Genomic DNA, 27838 nt, shown 5'->3' on the forward strand with positions numbered 1-27838 from the left:
GGGAACGCCTTGGGATTCCCCCGGAGGAGCTGGCCCAAGTGGCTGGGGAGAGGGAAGTCTGGGTCTCCCTGCTTAGGCTGCTGCCCCCGCGACCCGACCCCGGATAAGCGGAAGAGAATGGATGGATGGATGGATGGATGTTAAAAAATTCATGCCCTTGGCTAGGACCAAATTTTTCATTTTGGCCCCTTGCGTTTGACACCCCTGCTCTAAGCGGTAACAGACCCTGTGAGATCTTACAAAATGGCGTGAGATTGTGATTAGTCTTTTATAAGGTTTGGCTAAATCGACTATAACTCCGCCTGTTCTCAACATAAGATGATTACCTTTGCCAAGGAGATCTCGTTTTCAGTAGCGTCTGTTTGTTTGTTTGTCCGTGTACAAGATTACATCAAAGCTATTAAAGCATTAAACACATATTATCTTCTTCCATCTCTTCCTGCAAACAAATCTAAAGTTGCGCAATAGTTATGTAGCCGTCCCCTGCAGAATTTGTCTGTCCAAAACTGCCCACACACTTTATTACGGACAGATCAGGACTGCAGGCTGTCCAGTCTTCTCCTTCAGCCGCGCAGCCTGCGGTGATTTTATTGTCGTGTTGAAAAATGCATGCACGTCTCCGGGGAGGATGTCTTCTCGAAGGCAGAATATGTTGCTCAACACCCTTAACTCCCATGCACTTCTTGGCTCTAATGTTACCACCGGAGTGACTCAGTTCTCTGAAATTTTCTTGTTATGCAACAAGTTAGTTTCATCATTACAGTAATCAGTTACTTTGTTTATTTTCAATCTATTGCTTTTAACTTTTGACTTGATTTTTTTTTTACTGCCACAAGGCAAAGAATTAATAATAATAGTAATAATAAAAAAAGAAAAATCCCAGATGAATTCTCCTCGTCAGCAGTGAGTCAGTCAGTCCTGCTCTCATCAGTGGCCGTGTATAACTCACTCAGCCAAAGTGATGGCATAAAAGACAGGATTTCCATTTTATTTTAAATTTGTTTGTGAGAAGGATAAGATTAACACCATGGTGAAATGCACGTTTTGCTTTGGTGATAAGTGTCTGTCAGCGGTGAAGAGCTCCACTTCAGATTTGATGAAACACCTGCAGGCTAAGCCCAGCCCAAATCCCAGGGGACGGCTTTCAACTCAGCTGAAGCTGCCACTCCATGGGAAATTAGTCAACATGTTGCTGGTTATTTGATGGATAAGTTACTACTATCGGGGCCGTGGTTATTGAGGAACACTAGATTGACGATGATTTGGAAACATAACTGGTAATTAGAGCAATACATAAAGGAGATATTGCTTGTTTCATTCGTGGTTTTGGCCTGCAGGGATTTAACTTATATAAAATGAAATTTTTACGTAATAAAATGGACAAGAAATGGCTATTGAGGACTCGTATTTGGGAAGAAAAAGTTTAACTTAAAGTAGTTTCAAGCAAGCCAGAGTTCAGTAATGTTTTTTTTATTCCTTATTACTGTATCTTTTTTTTTTGATCAGTAACTGTCATGGTAACCTCCCTTCCCTTAAGGCACTGGGACCAATGCCTGCTACATGGAGCAGATGAGGAACCTTGAGCTGATGGATGGCGATGAGGGGCGGATGTGTGTCAATACGGAGTGGGGAGCCTTTGGAGATGACGGCGCCCTGGAGTACCTGCGCACCGACATTGACCGGGAAATAGATGCAGGCTCGCTGAACCCTGGCAAGCAGCTGTAAGTGCCCCGACATTTATCTCCCTTTCTTAGTGGAAGCCCCTCTCCAGACTTGCTTGAACTGGAAATGTCTTTGTTTCTCAACCTCACTGTCTGTACATTATCTTCCAAATGGGAAGCCTTTTTGTTGTCTGAGACACGTTTGTTTTAATTTGTCGCAGCTGTTGTTTGCTGGTGACAGAAAATGCATACCTATTATGTAGATTAAGTCCATATAGTTGTTGAGTTATATTGCCAAACTGTTAAATTATTATTAAAAGAAAACTTTGCATCAGGCACACATTTATAGAAGACTGCATGTTCTTTCTCTTCTTACGTGTATAAACTTTTTTGAAATAAACCACCTGAAGTGAATGCAAACACTCTTAGTCCAGACATGATACATTAATGCATGATGCGTTACAGTAGGGAGCCTTGGTCCTCAGCGAAACTTTTTCTTTCTCCTCTGCACTTTCTGTCTTCTCCTGCTTGAGGCACTTTGTTCTAAGTTTATCCCAGCAGTAGGGGAGGGTGACACATTCATGGATGCTTCATGCTTCATCCTGGTTAGGGGCTCTGACACTCACTAATCCTCAATAATCTCTGCAATACACGAGCACACACCCACAGTAAAAGTCAAGTAAGTGACGATAACATGTTACTTGAGGCAAATAAGTTTTTTGTTTTTTTTTTCTTCCTTTGATATCTGCATGAGACCAGTCAGAAAGTTCACGAATGGATTATATTTAAAAGATAACCTGATATAGAGCTTGATTCAGGATTGACAACTTTAGGAATCAGTATGGTGAACATCACCTGGCTGCAGTGAGTTAAAACCTATTTTTTTCATTATTTTTATTCCACCTATTTATACTAATCATTCTATTGCGCACTTATTCTTTTTGAAAAATATGAATTTTTTACTTGCGTTGTTAAAGTTCCTTTTTATTTTCTTTTTGCATCACATTTAAAATCAGCTTAAGTGAGGAATAAATATAACTGTTTTTTTTAATCTATCTCAAAAAATTTCTGTGAAGCCACACAGCTGTGATCTTATTTGTTCGAGTACATTCAGTTGACACAAACTGAGCTTCAATCATTTTCTGTGTCAGTCTCCTAAAGGCCTCCCACGTTTACTGTGGCGTGTGTTGGGACAAAGACAATATATATCACAAACATGTTGTCAGTCTGTTCCTTGTGAGGAGGATGGCCTTGATAAGAGTGGATTTAAAACTGTCATAATAATTTATTACTCTCCTCTGAGCTTTAAGTTTTCACAAAGCTTCTTACTCTTTGCAAATGTGCAAACACTGATGTCAAAACATTTTAATACACAGAAATAAGAAAAATAATATATAAAAATTTGGCCAGGTGAAATGCAACAAAACCGGTTCTTTTTCCAGTAATTTTAATGTTTGTAACTTAAAATTTAGTACGCATAGTAGAAGTGAAAAACAACCACATTTCTATAAATAATAATGTGTACCAAAATACACTTGTTCAGCATCAGATATTATATCCAGGCATGCTCTGCCTGTTGCTTTTACAAACAATTACTGCCAGCCACTTTATTAGGTCCACCTGTTCAGTTGCTTGTTACAACAAATAGCTAATCAGCCAATCACATGGCAGCAATTCAGTGCATCATTTAGGCACCTCGAAGTGATGAAAGTGACTTGCTGAAGTTCAAACAGATCATCAAAATGGGCAATAAGGGAGATTTAAGTGACTTTGAATGTGGGATGGTTGTTGGTGCCAGACGGGCTGATCTGCTGGGATTTTCATGTGCAGCCATCTGTAGGGTTTACAGAGAATAGTCTGAAAGGGAGAAAATATCTAGCTGTGGCAGCTGTGTGGCCTTGTTGCTGTCAGAGGAGAATGGGCAGACAGGTTCAAGATGATGCAAAGGCAACAGTAGCTCCGCTCATTACAATTATCTATCCATCCATTTTCTTCACTCGCTTCTCCTTTCTGGGTCGCAGGGAGCTGGTGCGAGAGGCACAATGACTGCCGAGCAGGTTCCAAGTCCATCACAGGGCTCGTTACTACCAATGTATTCAGAGTCTGAAGGGAACTCGCAACATGCTGAACCTTGAAACCGATGGGATGCAGCAGCACAGGACCACACCAGGGGCCACTCCTGTCAGCTAAGAACAGGAAACTGAGGCAACAGTTCACTCAGGCTCACCAAAATCGAACAATAAGTAATTAAAAGAAGCATTGCCTCGTCTTATGGGTCTCTGTAAACCCTAGAGATGATTGCGTGTGAAAATTAGAATCAAAGTGGAATAAAAATAGGATTGGCCACATGGCCTTCCCGTAATCACCCCACACCCCCAGTTAGGGTTGCACACCATGGTTTGAGAACCACTGTAGTGTAGAAAGATTTTTATTCTTTTTACATCATCTCAACTGTTAATTCTTTCCTTGTATTTACTTCCTGTCATATTAAAGACATAATAAGTGAAAGATTACTATTAAATAAAGCAGTATTTGCATTTAGATGTATAATTTTTAACAGGCAAGGAATTTAAATCTATAGAAAAACAGCTTGTACGAAATCAAAGGTGGAATAAATAGGTTTAGTGGTGTTTGAATTCTTGTCACTTCAAGTGAAGCAGATGAATTATTAGACTAACAAGCTTGTGATGCATATGCAGACATGACTGTGTGCGTCACCAGAATAAATACTTGTAAGTCTACAGCCGTGTTAATATTACTCGTGAGTTTTTAATTAATCGTTTAATACCAAAGAAATGTCACCCAGATGGTATTTTTGTAGTCTCATGTCTTGGTTTAGGCTAGAGGCTTATTAAATTTCCCCAAGACAGATGTAAATCAGGATGTGTCACGGCTAAAACATTTCTCCATTGATATGTGAAGCACTTTCCAGAGCTTTCCTGTCAGAAGCTAAACTCAAGTTTTATGTTTTTTTATTTCATTTCATTTTTTTTTTAATTTTCAAGTGGCAATTAATTGACTTAATAGAGTTTAGTCCTTTCCGTGCATAAGTATAAGAAGTTGTTTGGCACTTGACCTTGCAGGTTTGAGAAGATGGTAAGCGGGATGTACTTGGGGGAACTGGTGCGCCTCATCCTGGTGAAGATGGCCAGAGATCAGCTGCTGTTTCAGGGGAAGACCACTTCGGAGCTCCTCACCTCTGGATCCATCAGCACCAGCTACATCTACACCATTGAGACTGACAAGTCAGTAATGTTTGCTCGTGTTTATCTGCCATCACTGAAATGACAGCGAACTCGGCAGCAACTAACTAATGATGTCCTTGGGATTTCTCGGCATTGGAATGTGGCAGTTTAAGCAGGTTCTCATCCAAAGCTAGCCGTCTTATTCATGTTTTAGCAGTGGCAAAGATGTTTTTTTGTTTTTTTTATATTTTACAACATGGATAATTATTAGTATTACATTTACCGCACTACATCTAAGATATATATCAATAGGTGTCTACCATTTTTGTCCACTGACTCTTTTTATAGCTAAACTCTAAAGTGACTGAGTGGACAAAAGGACAATCTAAACACAGCAGGGATCTGTCGGGACGTCCCACTCAGCAGTTAGAAAATGCTCAACCTTTGCTGTTATGAAAGAAGTAATTCAAAGTTAAAAAAACAAAATTGTGAGACTTCAGCACTTTTCGTCTAACACAGAAGTCTGGGAATATTCTGACACTAATCATTGTTCTGTGTTAAAGCAGGTTACATAATGAGTGTGGCAAGAAAGTGCAGAATCAGCTAGGTTTGAGAAGTATTTGCGTCCAAATGGAAGGAAACGTTTAAAAATCAGAGCTCCTTATTTGTAGAAGCTTCTGTTTCTGAGTTCCAAGTGTACAAACAACCAACCCAAAGGATGTTTTCATATCGGACACATGGATGTGTGGCAGATTTCTCCTCCAGTTAAACAGGAAAAATGTCTGGAGTTGATTACCAGTGTGGAATCCGTATCTGAATACTGTTTGTATAATCGCAAATTTTGCAGTCAAAGAACATCTAATTGAAGTAAAACGTGTCAGTTTGGTTTGCCCAGGAAAAGAAACAGAATATTTTAATCGGAACCATTTCAGATAAGTGTTGAATGCTTCCCAAGAGGCGAACGTATCATTATCCAAGCCGGCTAAAAATAGATGATTTAATGAAAGGAAATGCAAACTTCAGTTGTGGAACAGCATTTTTTTGACAGATGAACAGATGAAAGAGTATACTATAGCACAAACACGAGAAAGGACAAATATGGAGGTGGTTTGGGTTGGTTCATCTTTAAAACATGCAGATGCAGTATGAAGAGATGGGCATGTTTAACCTGAAACTGCACTGGGTCACTTGTGCCTGTGGGTGATGTGAAGGAGGCAAAATGATGTCGATAAATTCAAAAGTCAACCATGGTAATCTGTCAAATCACATACATGTGGATGCAAGAAATATGACCGAATAATGCAAGACACTTATACAATAAGCCAAAATATAAGGAAATATATAAGGCTAATGGAAAACTCATTAGCCACGACAGTTGTCTGATCTCAGCCTAATTATTATCTGTGACCATTAAAGCCTGGCAACCTTGAAATTGTGCGAGTGTGTGTGTGTGTGTGTGTGGTATATAATGGTAATTAGGGTTGGGTGATTTGATGACTCTACTGACCGTTAACAGCTGGAGTCCATCAGCAGCGGTTTTATTTTTTTTTTTTTCAGGATGATATTTTTCGCTTTATTTTAGCTAGTTTAACTTTTCCTTTTCAAGTTTTGACCTGTAAACAAATGCACAATTCAAATCAAACCCTGGAACACTGTTATACACCCTGAATGCATGCAATCCAACGTATTCATCTCCTGCAAGCAACGCGTCTAACTTTTTCTGCCGTCGCTGCATCCTCCTGTCAAACACAGGTCAGACACAGAGCAGCTGTGGGACACTACTGTGGCTCTATAGCCTCCAAAAAAAAACAACCTCATATTAAAGGGAATATATTGAAAAGAAAAAATTACAGGAGTCTCATCATAATGGTAGCTGTTTTCCCAAAGAATAAAAGGTAAAAAAGCAGTTTTTGCTCATGTGTTGCTTAAAACTACACTTTAATGTCTCTAGATTTGAAATCTGGACTCTGGAATTATTTAAAAATGAACCGAGACATAATAGGACCTTCAGTCTGTGGTTACAATGCACTTTTTTTTCAGTAGCCCAATTTATAAGACAATAAACAGACAAAAATAATAAAAAAAACATCCACAATTTTTATAACAGTCAGACAAAATAAAGCCACTGTGGTACAGAGAGCTTTCTTCACAAATCAGCTGGTGATTAATCGTTTCTGTGACGCTCCAAGGCAGCTGCTTCATTATCAACTATCAGCTGTTAAACACAGACTCCCAGACAAATTAAACTACGATACTTGTCTTATTGATATTACCGTCATCAGTGAAATTCGGAGGCATTTTTCTATGGCGGCACTTTTTTTCTGAGCTCCAGCTGTCCTCCTCAGCGTGCATTCTTGCTGCACCGGTAAACAAGTTGTTTTAGGATATTTTATCTGCAGATTTTAACTTTATAAAATATTGTGTACTGTGACAATAAGGGCATTATGTTTGAAGCAGGGGTGTGGCTGTGGGTAAGTCTGGTAGGGTCTCCAGGGGTGGGCAATCCTGGTCCTTGAGGGCCACCATCCTGCATGTTTTACTTGTTTCCCTGCTCCAACACACCTGATTCTGTGGGTAAATTACTTCATTGTGTTCGGCAGAACCCATTGATTCAAATCAGGTGTGTTGGAGGAGAGAAGCCAGTAAAACATGCAGGATAGTGGTCCTCGAGGACCAGGATTGCCCACCCCTCTGCTAGGCCCACCCACTTTTTGGCTAGACCTACCCAATCAGATTGCCTACATTATCTTTTTCTTTCTTTAAAGGTATTGATTAACATCCTGTTAGAAATGCTGAGTCCTTTCATTTTAGTTTCAGTTGAAATTAAAGGATTATAAAAATAGATTCAATTAGTAGTTTTGTTCTATATGTATTCAGATTGTGTGGATTTTGATAAATGCTGTGGAAGTTTTATGTTGTTGGACACCAAAACTCTTGCACTTTCGATGTTTACTTAACTGTATAATCTGCAGTTTCAGGTCAACTGATTCCATTTCCTGCTTTACCTTTTTTTAGAGATGAAGAAGGCCAGGCAAATGCTGAGAAAGTGCTGCGTGGTCTGGGTCTGGACCCATCGGCCGAAGACTGCATAGCGACCAGGAGAGTGTGTCAGATCGTATCTACACGGGCCGCTCATTTGTGTGCCGCCACTCTGGCTGCAGTGCTGCGGCAGATCCGAGACAACAAAGCGGCCGAGAAGCTGCGTACCACAATCGGGGTGGACGGATCGGTTTACAAGAACCATCCAGAGTAAGTGATTCCGAGCACAGTGATGCGCATCCTACCCTTTGATTGTGGAACAAGGATTATGAGACGAACGTCGATGTATGAGACAGAGTGGTTTCAGGACTGAGCGCGACCAAAACATTTGAGAGTGTATCTTCACTAATCATTCTGTCTACCTGCAAGTCCCTGAGTGTATTTGGGTTGAAACAGGTTGAAGTGTCCTAGGAAATCCATGTAATCTCCTCATGTTTATTGTTTAAGCCTTCTACATAATTGAAGCTCATTCACACAGACAGGCTTTGCTCCTCCCCCATCCCAGTCATCAGTGTTTGCCTGAATGACTCTCAAGTTTTTTCATTTACAAAGTTGTGTACTTTCCTGCTTCATTTCCCGGGGCTTGCAGAGATATTTTTCCAGCCTAATGCTCATGCTGAAAAATCCAACAGGAGACCTGCCAAACTCTCACTTCTCTCAGTGTTTTGGCTCTGTCAGTTCTCTGTTACAAGGAGGCCACTTCCTGAGAGTTACATTCAGGCGGCATGTCGGTCTTCTTTTTAATGAATTTAAAATATAGACTTAAGGCTTGCCTATTAAACCCAACCTAATTATCTGCACTGATCCTCGTCTGATTATAATTCACCTTGTTCTGTCACTTTCAGAAGGGGTTGACTGAGCATGAGTGTTCTTCAGTACGCGCACACACACACACACACACACACACACACACACACACACGCATAGACACAAATATACATATTTATAGTCACACGTGCCAAAACACAAACACCCTGATTACAGTATTTAATTACTGTAATGTTTTTACTGGTGGTTCTTTGTTTTGTTTGTGTGCTTGAATTTTATTTTATTTTTTAATTTATTACAAGATTTTTGTAGTGGTTTAAAATGCAGGTTGGGGTGCTTTTAATCTTATGGGCACAATTTGTTTCTTCTTATTTGTTGCTTTGCTACAAATGATCCGTACAGCTTTACGGCGCATCGCAAATTTCTTATCACCTCTACTGTAATTCAGTTGTGAAAGTCATAGCGGGATCAATTTCTAATTTCTCTGCTTGCTTTTTTTTTATTTTTATCAACAAAGTAGGTTGGTGTATATTTTGTTTTCCAGGCATCTCATTTTGCATTCTAACTGAAAGTCGAAGTTAAAGGGAGAAAAGGGCAGCAAGGTAAAGATCAGACAATGAGCAATGCAGTTCTTGCTCAGTATTTCCTGCATTCAAATTATGTTTCCAGACTCTGTAATATGTTCTGACAGTAGCACAAGAGAGAAATTTAAAGACACAGTCGGTTCAACACAGGGTCAAAGGTTTTGATTGTTTGAAGTTTAAAAGGTTGGCATAATGGATAATTTAGAGGAAATGTCAGAGAAACGTCAATTAGCAGCTTTCTTCCTCTTTTGAGCATGAAAATGCACAGTGTCTGTTTAGATATAATTTATGCATTTATCAGGATTGGGGATGTGCATTTTTGAGGTGTTCTTGTCTTTAACAAAGACAGACAAAGGGTCAGACACTCCTGAGCAAGAAAAACTTGTAATACCGTAATCATTTTGGGATTTTAAAGAGCAACACAGTGATCCTTTGTGAAAGTCCGATGAGTCTATCTGTTGTCTGTCTTGCTAGTATCCAAGAAAACTGTAGAGCACAGGGAGGAAATTATTTTTAAGAAATGTGTCTTTTATTTTAGGTTTCCCAGAAGGCTCCACAAAATGGTGCGGCGACTTGTGCCAGACTGCGACCCGCGCTTCCTGCAGTCGCAGTGCGGCAGCGGGAAAGGTGCGGCCATGGTGACGGCGGTGGCCTACCGCGTCGCTGCGCAGCAAGCCGAGCGGCAGCGCATCCTCGATACCCTGCGCCTGAGTCGTGAGCAGCTGTTGGAGGTCAAGAGGAGGATGACGGAGGGGATGGTGCTGGGCCTGTCAAAGCAAACCCACGATCAGACAAGCGTCAAGATGCTGCCCACCTACGTCAGATCCACTCCTGATGGAACGGGTAAGTTTAAGGGAAAACGAGACACCCTCAAATCATTATTGAGCGAAGACTTCCTAAATGGTCCGTACTGTGTTTTATCCTGATCAGAGCAAGGGGATTTCTTGGCTTTGGACCTCGGAGGCTCCAGCTTTAGAGTTCTCCTGGTGAGACTTCGAAGTGAAAAGAGACAAAAAGTGGATATGCACCAGAAGATCTACAGTATCCCTCAGGAGACCATGCAGGGCACAGGGGAGGAGGTAATGTGTTTTTTGGAGGGGTTCAGTCTCTGTAGTATCATCCTCAGCTGTAAATATCAGTGAATAAAACCTGCATGTCATTTAGGTTGTCCTCCATTGATAAAACACAAAGGTCACTGAACCAAATGGCAATTATCTTATTTTTTTTTGGTGTCTAATTTTTATCACCTGCTGCCTCGAAAGACGACTGATCAGGCACAGCTCCGCCCAGTTCATTGAAAAATTATTCATACCCCTTGAACTTTTGAAAACCATGTCTAATTTTCCTTCCACTTCTCAATTATGTGCTACTTTTTGTGGGTCTATTACATAAAATCCCAGTAAAGTACTTTCACGTGACAAATGCGGAAAAGTTTAAGGGACATGAGTACTTTTTCAAGGCACTGGAAGTGACTGTGTGTGACTGTGTGTGTGTGTGTGTGTGTGTGTGACTAATATTGAGCTAAAATGTGGGATAGTAGTTGAGTCATCGCCAACTTGTGCTCGGAGCACTCGAAGACAGCAAGTGACACGCGTTCCTTTAAGAAATTTTACTTTTGAATTCAACCATTTTTTTTCTTAAAAACACTTTAGGTGAAACATAATCCACTGGGAGGGAATAACACACTGAATATGATAATTATGTGCTTTTTTTTCTATTTTGGTTCCAGCTGTTCGACCATATTGTCCACTGCATCGCTGACTTCCTGGAATACATGGGCATGAGAGGCGCATCCTTACCTCTGGGATTTACCTTCTCTTTCCCCTGTCATCAGAGCAAACTGGATGAGGTCGTGCTTTCATTTCATATGGATTACATACTGTATGTAACTGTAGCTGGCTTTGTGCTTAAAGTGTGACAAATTCAACTGGATTTCTATAGCTTTTCATAAACTGTTGGCGTGAATGAGATTAGAGCGACAGGAAGCTCTGAAGATGGTAACACAGTAATTCATTCTGAAGATTTTCTCGAACTAGTTAACGATTCCCATTTGTCTGTGCAGAAACATCTAGCGTGAAGTCGTAAAAGGCCACTCTGAATTGCTGTCTGTCTTATTGACCGGTCAGACTGATGAGGAGCAAGCAAAGCCAGCCTCAATCACACAAGTTTAGTTTCCACAACAACATATTACCTTGAAAAAATAAGTGCTACCAATTCGACATTCATCTCAGCTGGAAGGTCGAACAATCAGCGAACTATGGGGAGCGTCATTTAGCTGATGACGACAATTAGAAGCACTGCGCAATAAATGTAACTGTATGTTTGTGCCTCTAAACGTTATGTGTAAAATAAGATATAATTCAGACGGGGGTTTCTAAAAAGAAACATAATTGGGTGTTTTGGGAATGTGATTGTGTAAGTGGCCCTGGTTCTCCATAAAAGACAATCCACCACAACTTAAATCAAGGTCAAGAAAAGAAAAAAAAAAGTTCAGCTCGACATGTAGAGAAACCCAGAGGGATTAAATCAGGGCATGGTTCCAGAGAGGGCCTTGTAGAGACACTGCAAATTTCTCCTAGAGGTTTTTCACTAAAAGTATTTAGCTTTTTTTCAAATATTTAATTATTTGACTTGGCAGAACAGTGGTTCATTCAGCCCTTATCAGGCAGGTGATACAAGTTGAAAAGCTTTAGAAATATCCCTTCAAACCTTGTCCTAACAATCAGCTACCCTGGACTCCTTCAATCAGCTTCACAGCTTTTTATAAATTAAGATAATTGATGCCCAAAAATCAAGGCAAGGCTGCTAGAGGAGACAGACGAGGAGCTGCCCTCTGCTCAAATTCAGCCTGTACTTTTTAGGGTCACTGGGTGACTGTGGTACACTTTCCGGTTGTCATCTCGTTGGTTTGTAATTGGATTTAAAACGACAATTAAATCCTAAATGCACGTATAATAACTAACCAAATTAGCTTCGTGGCAACGTTTTAATCATGCGGTCAAAATGAACAACCGTTTGCTCCGTGGAAAAGAGTTATTTAAGATTTGAGACAGACTTTTACTGTTCAAACCTGCTAATAAGAGCCTTGTGACAATCACTCCATCTAAATTGATGTTTTTAAACCTCGTTAGGTTCAGCGTTCATAGAAGTGGTCCAGCAGTGATACTCAACAATACTTCATTCAGTTTTTTCGCAGTTCTTTTGTGCAGTCTTCACTGAATGTTTCCGCCGTTTGAGAAATAGCACCTGCTGTTTTTCTTTTTCCCTACTAACGCCAACAACTTGTTCCGTACAGAAGGGGTGGGGAAGGTTAACAAGAATGGGAGCCTGCTCATGGAAGTCATCGCTGCCTAATCAAAACCCTATTTGGAGTCTGTAGCGGTTCTGTGACCCTCGGGCGCTGAGGTCATCAAAGGAAAATCAGAAAAATCTCTTCTACATTCTTATTGCCAAATAAGACCAGTTTTATTTCTATTTGCGTATTTTTTTTTTTTGTAAATTCAGTTTGTCGTTTAATTTTCTAAATTCCATGCTTTATGATGTTAGCCGCATTTTTCCCCTTGAAGCTGTCTAACCGTGTGGTGAATTAACAAATATTCAACAGCTCAATAGAGAAATATCCCAAACCTAGCAATTTCTATGAGGTCGCAAACAGAAGAACTTTATAGAATAAGAACTACTAAATAGGACATACCGGCTTGTCAGGAAATGTCTTTACAACGTTTTTCCCTATAGCTGAGAATCTTTTGCTTTAGTCTGCAGAGCAGCTACTAAAAGCAGGCATGGATGGTGCTTTAAGGAATGCAGGGTGATGAAGCACTGACACGAACCAGTATTGACTGCTTGCCAGGAGTTTGGCTCTCCAGCTATTTTGAAACTGATGAGATGTAAAGCTGCAGAGGTTAGCATAATGTAAATGGAGAACAGAACAGAAGCTGAGGCAGAGGAAGGATTTATGGCGCTGGGAACCGATAGGAGCCGTTCTCGCTTAAAATGTTAAAGAAACCTATCTTTAATTTAAACTCTTTTAGACAATCAGTTGACTTTTTCCTCGTTTTCCAGATGTGTTATTGGGTTGAGAACACCATTTATTTCACTAAAACACATAAGTACAGTTATGGATTCCCCCCCCCCCCACACACACACACACACAGAGCTCCCGTAGGCTTCGGTTTATTCTCTTTTTGATTTGTTCTGTCTCCTACATAAAACACTTCAGAAACCTAAAAACTCACATGTGATTGTTTGAGACTTCTGCCGCTCAGGGTTTAAGAATTTGATCTGATTTATATTTTTTGCACAATTAGAGGCTTTTATCTTTTAGTCTGTTCCTGTTCCCTCTCTTAAGTTTCCTGTCAGGGAGTGACAGAAACAGGTGTGTGTGGTTACCATGGCGATCATAACGAGCCACTTACAACAGTCTCTTTACACTTTTACAGTCTATACATCAAAGCGTTTGCATGTTTATAGTCTTACAAAGATATGTTAAGAGTTTTGCATTGACACACTTCAAAATCTATGTATTTAGTGTATTTTGATGCAGGTATTTGTTCTAAAACGTTGCTGCTTTTATCTGTTCAGGGGATCCTCCTGAAGTGGACGAAGGGTTTCAAAGCCAGCGACTGTGAGGGGAAAGATGTCGTTATGTTACTTAAAGAGGCTGTTCGCCGCAAACAGGTCAGTTCGTGCGTGCATGATTTGTGAACTTTTCCCATGCGGGTTGAATGTTATACCAGCACATTGTCACGAACTTTACAAGACACGGTTTTCAGGTATTTATTGAACGCCGTGCAATCATTCCCCGTCCATGCTGAGAAAAGTATGTAACCCCCTAACAACCCCTCTTTGAGTCAGGCGTTTCGAGCCGAGAGATGAAAAGGGAAATGTGGATTGTAGACGTGCTGTTAAATAAAAGCATAGAGAAATTCAGTTACTAAGTCTGCTCCTCTCAAGAAGGAATGGTTTGTGTGAAGCATGCCTCAGTGGCGGTTTCACATATCAGACAAAAACAGCATTTGAATGTGTCCTGGCAGCAGTATTGAACCAAAGTAAAGCGTTCAATTTCTGTAAAATAAAGGTCAGATTATCGTAAATGATGGAAAATCACTTCAGCCTTCATCTTAAAAATTAGCAAAGGAATTGATCAAGTGTTGGCATTTGTCCACCAGATTTATCACAAAACTGTTTCTTTTGTTACATATCTTAAAAACACTGTTCCAGCACAGATTTTGTTCTTCACCCAAAGAGAAAACCCAGGTCTTTTCTTTAGTGTTATCAATTTTTGCTGATAACATTCTCCTGTGGGAATACACGGCACTTTTAAGTTGACTTTATGGCACCAAAGACTCCTCATAGTGACAGTAAAACAAAGTGAAGGCTGGGTGTCATATTACCATGACAGCTATGTATTTACTCACAGCATTGGGGTTAATGTTAATGTCCTGATTTGATCACAGCTTCATTCTAGACTTTTAAAACTGGATATAATACGCTTTAAAAAGTTAATTAGTTCATGTTTCCAGGTGTAGTCATCAGTAAACTTTAATTTTACCTGGCTTTGATCAAAGGCATGGATCTTTTTCATGTATTTTGGGACCTATTGTACAACAGGACCACAGTGCCTTTGGAACTTTGTTTAACATTAAAGTGCTCTCTGTGCAGGTAAAATGACAACTTACTCACTTTCATGCAGCATTCCTCACTTGTTTTAATTGGAGCCACATTACCTTTTGCATTAATGATTTGTTTATACATTTCACACCTTTGAATAAAGACAGTCTGCTCTTATGAATGAGGTGTCAGAGGGTTTATTTTGTGCCAAAGAAGCGTCAAATGAAATACTCTTTAATATGAGCGTAGACAGCACCTGAAGATTATCGTATAAGATGACAATAAGATAATCCAGTCACAGTGTCTTAGTGGGAGTTTTTGGAGTTTTTCTTGTCAGCGATGACAGAATTACTCCTTTTATTATTTTCTAATCACCTACAGTCCTGAGAAAGTCTACCTTCCATTTAATTCTATGGCTTAACATATTTAAATTCATACTTTCAACACTATTTTACAATGGAAAACGGTAAACATATTAATTCAGGACCCAAAGATGACATGTCATCTGGATGGGAGCAGATGTTCTAAAACCTCTATATACTTTTCCTCATTGACGGCCCCCTACTAGATGTGTAAGCTGCCCATGTAATAGGCACTAATGCACCCCCATACCATCAGAGAGGCAGGCTTTTCAACCGTGTACTGATAACAGCCTGGATGGTCCCTTTCCTCTTTAGTATGGAGAACGTGGTTTCCAAATAAAACTGACCACAGGACAGTTTTCCATTTTGTCTTAGTTTATTTTAAATGACCATAGGGCTAGAAAAGACGCCAGCATTTCTTGATGGTGTTCATATATGGTTTCTTCTTTATCTGATGGAGCTTTAAGCAGCATTAGTGGCTGGCCCAGTGAGCTGTGGTTATAGACAATGATCTGTAGAAGTGTTCCTAAGCCTGGTCCTTTGAGCTCAGAGATTTCTCCAGATTCTGGAAATCTTTTCTTATCTTATCCCCAGTCCTCTTACTGACCTGTTGCCAAATAACCAAATTAGTTGCAAAATGTTCCTCCAGCTGTTTTAGTACCACTTACTTCTCTCACCTCTGTTCCAGCTTTTTTAAGATACGTTGCTGCCATCAAATTCAAAATGACCTTTTTTTATTATTCTGAAAGTGGTACCATTTCGTAAGTGAAACATTTGGATAAAATATGTCTTTATTGAATTTGCAAATCATTGTATTTATTTGCATTTTACACAACGCCCCAACATTTCTGCAGTTGGGGATGTAAATATTAAAATTTTTACCCCATCTCAGGTTTTAACTTGATGCACGTGAAAGCCATAACTTCGGCCTCTTGTTCCTGTATTTAGGAATTTGACTTGAACTTCGTGGCAATAGTAAACGACACAGTGGGAACCATGATGACCTGCGGCTACGAGGACCCCAAATGTGAGGTTGGACTTATTGTAGGTAAGTCTGTCAGCCCCCCAACTCTACCTCCTTATTTAGAATATTTAGATATACATAGATATAGAGCAACCAGTGGGTGATATTTCTTTAGGAACTGATTGATGTTTCACTTTCACGAAAGGCACATGTAACACCTCTGTTTTTAATTCAGGCACTGGCACCAACGCCTGCTACATGGAGGAAATGCACAACATTGAAATGGTGGAGGGAAACGAGGGTCGTATGTGTGTCAACGTTGAGTGGGGAGCGTTTGGTGAAAAGGGCGAACTGGACGACTTTTGCACCCAATTTGATCATGCTGTTGATGATTGCTCAAACTTTCCTGGGAAACAGAGGTATTTATGTGTAATTTCAAAGCAAAGTGCTGTTTTAGAAGCAAAATACAGTCCATCACGCTTTTCTTCTGCTCTTTCTCTTTGTTTGAGTTGGTAATTTGGAAATAAAACCCGCAGTCATGAACTTGTTTGAACGCCTGTTAAGAAATATTGTTTGTGTGTCAAAGAGTAAACCTGGTGATTGTTTTTTTTTTTTAAATAAAGAAAAATAATATAATTTTTATGCGAGGGTCCACCTGCAGTAGACAAAGATCTGAATTCTTTCAGAGAGAATTTTGTATAATTTTTTTTGTATATTTACAAAAGGATTTTTGTTTTATTCCAACCACCAAAATGTGGACTCACCAACATCAAGTGGATGTTTATTCAGGTGTTTAATTTGGTAGAAAAACAACCACAAGGAAAAATATTTACACAAAACAATATATATATTTATATATATATATATATTTATATATATATATATATATATATATATATATATATATATATTATTTTTTATAAAAACAGGTCAATCTGAATTATTTTTTTATTCACTTTTGATTATTGCTACCGTGTTCCAACAAAACATCTAATCAACTGGACTGTCAAATGGGCCTTTTTTCAAAACTGATGTGAAACAAAAATACATAATATTATGTTCCCCCTAACTCCTATGAAGTTTTTGAGGCTGGACCTATTTTAGACGGTTAAATTTCACACTCTGGTAGTCCTGACCCATGCTCTTGTTAGCTTGGTTCACCTGTCAGAAATCTCACCTGATTCTCCAAACTGACCCTTGTCTGCTGCAGGTAGCATACTGACCTCTTCGAAATACTTCACCCAAACCCACATTAAAACAAAATCACTCTAAACGATCCTCTGATGTAAAGAAACGTTGCTCTCATTCTCGTTGACAGTTTTTTCCCCCCTGAAAACACTGCAAACAGTGTAAGAGGGACTCATTTTTGTAAAAAAAAATATAAAGTGTGCAACTGTATGGAACAATGATGGATGATGATTTTTACCATCATGTAAAATGTGCAAAGTTCTTATTAGTTTCTCCCTCTTCTTTTAAAGGTATGAGAAGATGATCAGCGGCATGTACCTTGGAGAAATTGTGAGGAACGTGCTCCTCGATTTCACCACCAAGGGCCTGCTGTTCAGAGGCAAGCTGTCCGAGCGGCTGAAGACCCGGGGCATCTTCGAGACCAAGTTCCTGTCACAGATTGAAAGGTGAGCAGCACAAATAAACACTTGTCTCACCGTGTTTCCCCCACTCTCCCTGTGCGTTGAGGTAATTGTGTAGTAAGGAAAGAAAGCGTGCAAGACTGTAGATCACACGTCAAACAGAGCTGCAACAACAATACAGGGCAGATAGCTTCTGACTGATTATGTCTGTCGCTCTGTCTTTTGACGCCCTAATAGGATAACCTGTTGATTTTTCTGTTATAGAGAGACTGCTCTGAAATATCAGGTGATCTGTGTTTGTTCTCACAGTAGGCTGACTGCCTCAGCTCCTCTCCCACATGAAGATGGAGCGAAAAAAGGGTTCCAGCTGAAACTGTGCTTTTATAATTATTACAGGGCTCTACGGTGCTGTGTTTACAGCTGGCTTACGGTATCAAATGACAACAAATACAAATGTAAACACAAGTAGAAGTAATTTCCTTATCTCAGGTGCCAGACACAAACTAGAAGCTCTTGAGTGAAAGAACAGGACCCAGTAGTGAAGTTCGTCAGGTACAGAGCCAATCACATGTTCCGTCAGGATCTAATTGGAGTTGCCAGCTGGAGCTCAGAGAAGAGAAGAGCAGCATCTCTTTCGACAGATGATCAACAATCTGGGACGTGACACAGACGACCAGTGGGGGAAAATTAACAGCACATACAGAAGCGCACGCAGACCGACGCACTGGTCTGGCGGATTAGAATTTTCTTCACAGTCGACAGATTTTTGATGGCATGTGTGACCAAAATGGTCTCACTCTTGAGCCCCGTGGGCATGTGTCAAAGTTAGCAAATGAGATCCTGTTTGTTTAATCTGCGCAGCAACCGCTTCCTCCACGTTAGAAACCTTATCATCATCGCATGATGGTTGAGTGCATTACTCGTTATTCCTGTAACCCTAACTAGCTTTGCCTTTTTGAGTCTCCTTTTACTTTTCATATCTCTTTTGTGTTCCTGTGGGGTCTTGATCTGAAATGCTTTGGGGCCTGTTCTTATATTTGTGCTTTTAGGTGCATTTTGAGAAACAGCACCCAAGGCTTAAATGTCCGTTCTTTTTTTTTTTTTTTCTTTTAAAGAGGTGCTAAATTGTTTTTTAAGCCTTACATCAATTGCATTTCCACTAAGATTCAAAGTAAAAGCTAGATTAGGCAAATGAAGTCTACTCACTTGCTCCTCCTCAACACTGCTGCTTGGTCATACATCAACCTAAAAACCACAAAACCAGGAAGGATGTGGGTGTTATTTCAGCCTTAAATCAGAACCGTGAAGCAATTAGAGATGAACTTAACTGAAGTTCTCTCATCACTTTCCTGTTCCACCGAGGCAGCTGTACAAGGAAGCCCTTGGCTATTCATCTAAAATCTGTTAAAGATGCACATTTTTTTTCTTCTTTATTTGTATCTCAGAACATTACAGACGTAAAACAATCAAAACCTAATATTTCACTGGTTTGATTTAACCACTTTCCTGTTCCTAGCTGAGCTCTCTCTGCTTTTGAGTCTCTTCAGCTGTTTGAAGCCACATATTTGCTTGCAAAAATGACCAATTATGAACATTCATGCTTTAAAAAGCACTTTAAAACAGCAGTCCCCAACCTTTTTAGCTCCACGGACCGGTTCATTATCAGACAGTATTTTCACGGACCGCCCTTTAAAAGTGTGGCGGATAAAGACAACAAAATAAAATGATACGACCGGCATGAAAATTAGGGTATTTTTTAAAACATAATAAACGTAAATCCAACGTGTACTCACAGCTTTGTTAGCTGCGTCCTGGTATTGCGTTATTAACATAAAAAACACCCTCTCCTCCCCCTAATGTTCTCTGTGTTTAAACACGCCCTTTAAAATAAGATACACCACAAATATGAAGTGCACAAAGAATAGAACTCACCATAACGCTGAATTAGTGGAGCCCTGAACCTGTTTCTCAGTAACAAGACGGTCCCATCTAGGGCTTCCAGAGACGTTTGTTTTTTACTCATTTTGCTGCTTTTTTGATTTGTTTTTAGCGGTCACGTATCACATGCATTTTGACACGCATCAAGAGTGAGTCTTAGATGGATGTAGTGGAGAAACTCTGGTCAATTTTTTTTTTTTTTTAAATAATGTCGTTCAGACTCCGAAAATAAAAAAAACCTTCTGTATGGCCTGGTACCAAATGACCCACGGACCAGTACCGGTCTGTGTCCGGAGTTTGGGGACCTCTGCTTTAAAACAAACAAAAAAAAAAAACAACATCAACAAATGTCATATTCATGTCATTTTTTTGTCAGGTGGAAAAATGGTGAATCCATTTACCCGAAGAATTTGTGAGCCATGGCATGAAGCCGTTTGTTTTGTGTTTTCAACATAAATTTTCAATCAAATTGAAGTTCAGACACTTTGCTGGCCATGCCATTAATTCTTTTTGGTTTTTTGAAAGTAAAAGTTCAGCCCTCTTTGCTCTTTGTCAAAATGCATTATTGTTCTAAAAAGAAAGGAATGAGTCTCGTTTTCACTGATGCAATGAGGAATAAGGAGTCCAAAACTTTATTCATTTACTTAAGAGGTGCTGATATACCCCCAAGTTATTTAGATGACATGCATCATTGTAATCTGTCTTAATCCCAGTCCTGTGGAGCCAAGAGAAAAGTCCCGGCTCTAAACTTGGCAAAACCAACAGAACGATAAAGTTTTGTGGTATGAGTTTGTTGCCGTAAAGCTTTGAGTGTTTCGGAATGAGAAATAGGCGAGTCTGATTTATCATTGTTCCTTCATGTGCTGTTGTCTAACACCTGGGGTACTTTATCCTGTCACTGTCAGGATGACTGCTGCCTAAAAAGGAATACCAGTGCGGTTCATGACAATGACACATCATCCAGTTCCAACTCCGTTGTTCAGGACCAACGCCATGTGGCTTGTAGTGATTGGCAAGTCCAGCTTTCAAAAAATACCATCTGACCCTACTCCTCAATGTTTAAGAAATTTATTGACCCTAATATTGTGGAAGTATTCATTAATTCACTAGTTTCTCTGCATAAAAATACCTGAAATTCTCATTTGTCATTTGAAACCCACCATGCTCTGGAGGAAAACAAGCTCCTCTTTCTCTGTTTCTGAGATTGCAAACGTTTGATTGCAGATATAAGCAGACGTGTCTGATGACAATGCTGATTAACAAACAGTGAGCAAGGATTTGGCAGATACTTAGGTTTTAATGAAATATTTCTCATTGCTCAGCCATCTGCCCACAGCATTGTAATTAAAATGTTTTTGTTGATGATCTCCGGCCATCTTCATGAGTAATCCTCGACTAATGATAAATATGGTGTTCCAAAACCATATTTGCAAACAAACCAGAAGTTTTATTACAGTTCTGGCAGAAGCAAAATACGAAAATCAGTATTAAGTCATCCATCCATCTGTTTTCTTTACCTTCTTCTCCTTTTCTGAGTCGCCCGGAGCTGGTGCCTATCTCCAGCAGTCGTGTAAGATGCGGGGGACACCCTGGACAGGACACAAGTCCATCACAGGGACACAGTGACAAACGAGACAAACAGCCATTCACACTCTCACTGTATTAAGTCATGTTTGTTTAAAAAAAAAAATACTGTCAGCATATATTAGGAGTTACAACTTACGCTGTGCCATAAATGGGTGGTGTACAGTGTCATTATATAGTTCTGGGTCTTTGTTTTGCCAGATAGTTAAGTATGATATGTGAAATACTTGAGATGTTGAGGGTCTCAGTGGGCTTCACAGGAGACTGCAAAGTATCCATCCATCCTCTCAATACTTAGTAGATCCACCTTTTGCATCAATTACAGCATTATATCTCCTTCGGTACGACTCACGGACCTGCAATTCTTCTTCATTCTTCATGACAAAACTGCTCAACTTTCCAAGTTGGACAGGCAGCACTCGTATACAATAAAGGTGGGAATCTTGAGTGGGATTCAGTTACGATTCAGAGGTTTGCAATGCAATTATAAACAGTGATTGATGCATTTAGATGGACCTGCTTTTTTCAGTGTTTCCACAACTTTTTGGTGTGGAAATGGCTGTGTTAGTATCTTAAACTTAGGACCAACGTGTGTGGCTCTAAACTGTAAAACGTGGCACACAAGTCCTGGTTTTCAACCACTGAATACGAATGCCAATCCTTTGCAATAAAAGTTGCAGTGAACTGTGTAATTCGCTTTTGCAACACTTGAGCTTTAGCTCAGGTGCCTCGTATTTCTCTTGATTGCTGCTGAGAGGTTCCTGCGCCTTGATTGGAGTCCTCCTGTGGTAAAATAAACTGATTGGACTTCGCCTTGTAGGGTAGACTTGGTTCGGTTGGGGACCAAAATTGCGACATTTGTTAAATTTTCAGCTGCTGTGGTTCACATTCACACTGCACTGAATCAATCGAGCTAAACCCTTTTAGGCACCCCACCCCCCACCCTCATCCTCGCCTGTGCAGGCGCTACACCAAGAACTACTGAAGAAAACGACACGAAAACCTCTGAAGAAGACACTGAGCGCAAATTCCTTCTTCTGGAAAAGGAAACTAAAATGGAGTGGCGTCAAATTTTAGCGATTTTAGGATTTCTGTTTTGTCTGTGGTACATGTGCCAAACAAACTTCGAGCCATTTCTCCCGCTAGTGGTAGAAAGGCACGTTTGTTTTTGTTGTATTTACCCAGAAGGCCCTGTGCTGTAGTCCACTTCCTGCTTTTGGAGCGGTCTCCGGTCCGCTTGCATTTACATATGCATTCGAACCGTGCCAGAGTTCACTTCAACCGAACAGAGACCGAGGTTTTTAGGCGGACCAGAGTTCGCTTTCTTGGTCCTCATCAGAGTTGGATTGCGCGTTCACACCTCTCCAAACGAACCGGACTTTCTAGGCCAGGGGTGAGCATTCCTGGTCCTCGAGGGCCACTGTCCTGCATGTTTTAATTGTTTCCCTGCTCCAACACACCTGATTCAGTGCTTAAATCACTTCTTCATGTCCTACAGAAGCCTGGTAATCATCCATTGATTCGAATCAGGTGTGTTGGAGCAGAGAAACAAGGAAAACCTGCAAGATAGTGGCCCTCGAGGACCAGGAATGCCCACCCCTGTTCTAGGCAAACAAACTAGAGTTCGATTAAAGTGAACTAAACAGGGCTGCTGTGAATGCAACCATTGTGTGGCTCTTGCTAACGCAATTTTTTTACATTTTTTACATTTCAGGACATTCACCTGTTTGTTCGTAAACCAGTGGAGTGTTGCTTCAGGCGTGAGTTTAGTGTTATTGTCCTGCTGAAAAGTGAACCTCCATCAAAGTCTGAAGTCACTGAAGACCTTTGTAACCCACTGTTTTTTCACGAGTCAATCACCATTTACAACTACTTTTAATGCATCTATAAAAACTTTTACTTTTGGACCAAAGGTCTTGTTTTTCACTCACATGTGTCTGTTGCATTGGATCTAAGGCAGATTTATTATTTGTCTCTGAATATCACTGTCATCCAATCATCCATTCATGACCGCTTCTCATCCCTGGAGACTTTTTTTTTTTCTTTTCTCTTTTACAGTTTAGTTGCTAATGAGGGGTTTTGTTCGGCTTCTCTGGTTGGAATTTTTTTTAATCAGATTACTTGCAGTTTTGCTCCAAACGCAGACCAAACTTGTTTGATTTATTTTCTCCTTTTTTCTAAACGTATTGCTTTCATTTTTCTGTCCTTCTGCTTTGACCTCTTACGTTATCTGCTGGTGTGCTTCCTTTTCACAGCCTTCCCTATCAGTTTGTACTTGCCTCAGATTTTAGAACAATCAGCATATTTTTCTATAACACGTATTAAATGAGTTTTATAGAGTTTTATAATCCTTTCGTTGTTTCTAACAGTTCTGTTCAGATCTGTTTTGCTTTCAGTCAGTTGGTGGCAACAGCTTGTTAAGGTCTGCAACCACTTTGCGTTCTCATTTGCATATTATTATTTCTTCAGGCAATTTATTTAAAAATGCAAATTACTAGATTTATTTTGTTTCCCCCTGATTTATTTGAATAAAATACAATGTTATTTACTTTTTAAAAGTTTATTTTACAAAATTACAGTGTTCAGCTTTTAATATATTTGTTTTTGTTTCACATTTTTTTCCTTATGAAGTTGGGCTGAGTGAATTTTGTCCAATATTAAATAGTTTTTAATTTTTTTTTTTTTTTTTTTTTGCCTGGTGCTGTCATGTCATGTCTTTCTGTGATCCTCTCTGATCCTGAAGCGACCGGCTGGCCATGCGTCAGGTCCGCTCCATCCTGCAGCACCTGGGCCTCACCGTCTCCACGTGTGACGACAGCGTCCTGGTGAAGGAGGTGTGCAGCGTGGTCGCTCGGCGGGCAGCGCAGCTCTGCGGTGCCGGTTTAGCTGCCCTCGTTGACCGAATTCGCCAGAGCCGCAACCTGAACCAGCTCTCCATCACCGTGGGCGTGGACGGCACCCTGTATAAGACGCACCCTCAGTAAGGAGCTGTTCATCTCTAACAGATTTACTTTGGCTCAGTCTTATGTATCAAACAAAGCTGTATACAAGAAATGCACAGTTTTACTGAGGTTTTGGTTTAAAAGGAAAGTTTCATGATTTATTGTTACCAAAAGACAAAAGAAAATGACTACAAATCTGTGGAGTACCAACATAAATTAGGAGATTTCTGAAGAAATGTTGAAGGATGTCAATGCAGCTACAAGCCAAAATACCAGTACAACCTTTTAACAATCTAAGTTGAGAAGAAAACTGTAGAAGAAATGTAAAGAAAGAAATGTTTAGGCTGCTGCTAGTGGCTCATTATGGTCACTATGGTAACCACACAGCTGTGTCTCACTCCCTGACCCCTGAGTTAATGACAGGCAAGCAGAAAATAAGCCTCAAACAAAACAGTTGCTTTGCAAAAACTGTCACATCTCAATAATTCTTAAATTGTGACCCTGGTAGTCACATGATTTTTGTCATGTTTCTGCAGTGTTTTATGTCAGAGATGAGACAATTTTTTTTTTTAAAAAAAAACCTCACTTAATATTTTGAGCTAAAATACTAACTAAAGTCTGTGAAATCTTGGCTGAACACTGGATTTCAGAGGAATTTGAGTCCCGCAGCAGAGAGAGAGAGACACTGGATAAAATCCCACGTTTTGATGTAAAATTTATTTACAGTATGCACCAAAAAGAGTTACATGAGTGAAGAATTTGTAAAACATTTGAAACTTTTTAGACATTTTAGACAATTCAGATTGGTGGGACACCTTCCAATTGAACATTTCTTAGAAAAATCTGTAAAAATCATCAAACTTGAACTGTGATTGTGTAAAACCTATCTAAGGTACCAACATGCCAGCTCAGACGTGGAAAGTTTAACTTTCTGTGACCCGTTTAAACTGAATGATGTTTCTGCTGGGCTGTATGTCTGCTCTTTAGAGCTGCAACGAGGGTTGGCTTTTCTCACGAGTTTCACAAAAATCTATTGATCTCCATTATTGTTTTCTTGCAGTTTTTTTTTTTTTGCAAACTTGTCTATGCTGTGCAACAATCCGCCACCAAAGGTTATAGACTATTATTTCCAAAGAGCTGCACCTTAAGGTGTATAATTTGCATGTCTTATTTCAAAGCTGCACTTCAAGATTTAGAAGAAAATTTCTGAACGGGACGGTAATGAGTGTTTCAATTCTAACAGATTTGCACCCTTAAAATAAAAAAAAAATCACAATCGGGCCTTTTTTAATTTTTTCAAAGCAGACAAGTAGTAATAAAAAGCACTTTTCTGACACACCGAGAGACTGTGAGGCAGGCAGTTATTAACCCTCCTGAAGCTCTCAAAAGAGAGAGAGATAGAGAGAGGTAGAGAAGCCCTTGTACCTTCGGGTCAATTTGACTCAAAGTTTCAAGTCTTTGGTCACCATTTTGCTTTGTTTCTAGCTTTTCCTTTTGTTCATCAAAAACAGAAATGACAATGTAGATGTTATGTGACTGGAGGTTTAATGAGGTGCTTAAGTAAAATCAGGATTTTATTTAATTAAACAATGTTGTTGTGCTTCAGAATTTCAGACTTCTGTTTATTTTTTGTTTGTTTTTTTGACAAAATAAAAACTGTGAGTGAGACTGTCCAGGAAAACAGGGAGTGTGGTAAAGAGGTGAAGGAGAGAGTCCAAGCAGGATGGAGTGGATGGAGAAAAGTTTCAGAGGTGATTTGTGACAAAAGGGTGGCAGCAAAGGTCAAAGGTCAAATTAATTTTTTTCATGACAATGGTGTAGTATGGTTTGGAGACAGTGGGACTGACAAGTAGACAGAACTGGAAGTGGCAGAGCTGAAGATGTTGAGGTTCTCCTTGGGAGGGACAAGGATGGACAGGATTAGGAATGAGGTCATCAGAGGTACAGCACAGGTTGAACGACTGAGAGATAAAAGTTAGAGAGATGGAGTGAGGACAGAGTTAGATGAAGGAGGATGACCCCTGAAAAGGGAACAGCTGAAAGAAAAAGAAGAAAGCAGCTTTATTGTGAAATTAGTTATAATAAACTTTGTTATATGAGCTCACATTCAAGCTGGAGTCCTCTCTTTGAGCCATAAAATAAATACAACTATTGTGATCAACGACCCTAACACATTTTAAAAGTAAAAAAAACCATGAAACTTGCCTTTTAAAGCTTTGTATTAACCCATGTTTTAATGCACTTTAACTAAACATTTAAAAAGATTAGTGATTTTTTTTTAAATATATACATCTATAATAAGTCTTTTTGTGCTCTCTTCCACTTATCCTAAAGTTTCTCCAGCATCATGCAAGAAACGCTGCAGGATTTGGCCCCGCAGTGTCAGGTGACCTTCCTGAAGTCGGAGGATGGAAGCGGCAAAGGAGCAGCGCTGATCACAGCCGTGGCCTGCAGGGTCGAGAGCGAGGGGCGGCAGTGAGTCCTCGAGACAGAAACATAGTTACTGTCACTTCATTTCTTCAAATCACTATAAAATGTTACTGAAATACTGATCGGAATTAATTTTATTCTGTAGCCTTGAAAATCGTTAACTTTGTTAGTTTTTTTCACTGTTTTCGTGTATATCTCTGTACTTTGTGTGACGAGTGGACGTGAATTAGGTCAGATGATGCGGTAAAGAAGGCGCACCTTCTGTAAGATGTGACCGTTACGAGCTTTTGAGGTTCTCGAACACTCCCTGATGATCTTTTATTTTTAAACCCAGGTTTCATATAGAAATAAGAGACCTAGCTTTTCTTCCAGTACAAAGAAATGCCGTTTGTTACAGTAATTTAATGGTTTCTTATCGGTTCTAGAGGGCGATCAGATTTCTACCTTGTGGATTTTAAAACTATTGTAACTTCGGTTTGACTTCATATGTGAAACTTTCCTACAATTTTCTGTAAAAGGTTTAAAGATGTAATAAAACTGTTTTGTGTTGTAACTGAGCTTCACGTGTAACTGGAACCAGAAATAAATGAAAGTCAAATGAAAGAGGTAACTCTAATGATCGCAGAGAATGAGGAATCACAAGAGTCCGATCTCGTTCAGCTGAAGGGGAAGAACAATTAAACCACGATGATCCAGAAGCAGAGGGCAGCGATTAGCAACTCGCCGTTTAGCTTGGAGGTGAAGAGAATAAAAATGTTAATAGGAGGAAGAACGGGCCTTTCCATGACTGGATCGGTTAATTTAAATTATTAGGTTTCTGTTTGCTAAATATATTTACATTTAAATGCTGCAATTATACAAGGACAAAAAAACAATAGATTAATGTCAAGTCTTTCAGTAGCTCTGGAAAAACTTCACTAACAAACGTTTGTGTCTGAGCCTGAGTTTATTCATTTGTTGGCAGTAGTTTAGCTATTTATTTTTATTTTTTTTTTAATTATATTGAAAAGACAAACCAAGCTCTCGATTTACCGGTCGATCTACGTTCCTACCCTCATCTATGGTCACGAGCTTTGGGTAGTGACCGAAAGAACGAGATCGCGAATACAAGCGGCTGAAATGAGTTTCCTCCGCAGGGTGTCTGGGCTCTCCCTTAGAGATAGGGTGAGAAGCTCGGTCATC

General features: G+C 39.8%; 1 protein-coding gene across 1 annotated transcript in view; it reads left to right on the top strand.

Annotated features, from left to right (window-relative positions):
• The window catches only part of hk2 (hexokinase 2), a 50487-nt gene extending 23273 nt beyond the window's left edge, over nt 1-27214 (top strand). Inside the window, exons 7-18 of the mRNA XM_017414699.3 lie at nt 1538-1721; nt 4745-4906; nt 7862-8095; nt 9776-10080; nt 10168-10316; nt 10967-11086; nt 13819-13914; nt 16158-16257; nt 16409-16592; nt 17652-17807; nt 24028-24264; nt 26561-27214. Coding sequence (XP_017270188.1) covers nt 1538-1721; nt 4745-4906; nt 7862-8095; nt 9776-10080; nt 10168-10316; nt 10967-11086; nt 13819-13914; nt 16158-16257; nt 16409-16592; nt 17652-17807; nt 24028-24264; nt 26561-26705 — 2072 coding nt within the window. The 3' untranslated portion in view covers nt 26706-27214. The remainder of the gene's footprint in view (nt 1-1537; nt 1722-4744; nt 4907-7861; nt 8096-9775; nt 10081-10167; nt 10317-10966; nt 11087-13818; nt 13915-16157; nt 16258-16408; nt 16593-17651; nt 17808-24027; nt 24265-26560) is intronic.
• Nucleotides 27215-27838: the final 624 nt, after the last annotated feature.

Source organism: Kryptolebias marmoratus, linkage group LG1 (genome assembly GCF_001649575.2).
Source record: "Kryptolebias marmoratus isolate JLee-2015 linkage group LG1, ASM164957v2, whole genome shotgun sequence".
Taxonomy (NCBI): domain Eukaryota; kingdom Metazoa; phylum Chordata; class Actinopteri; order Cyprinodontiformes; family Rivulidae; genus Kryptolebias; species Kryptolebias marmoratus.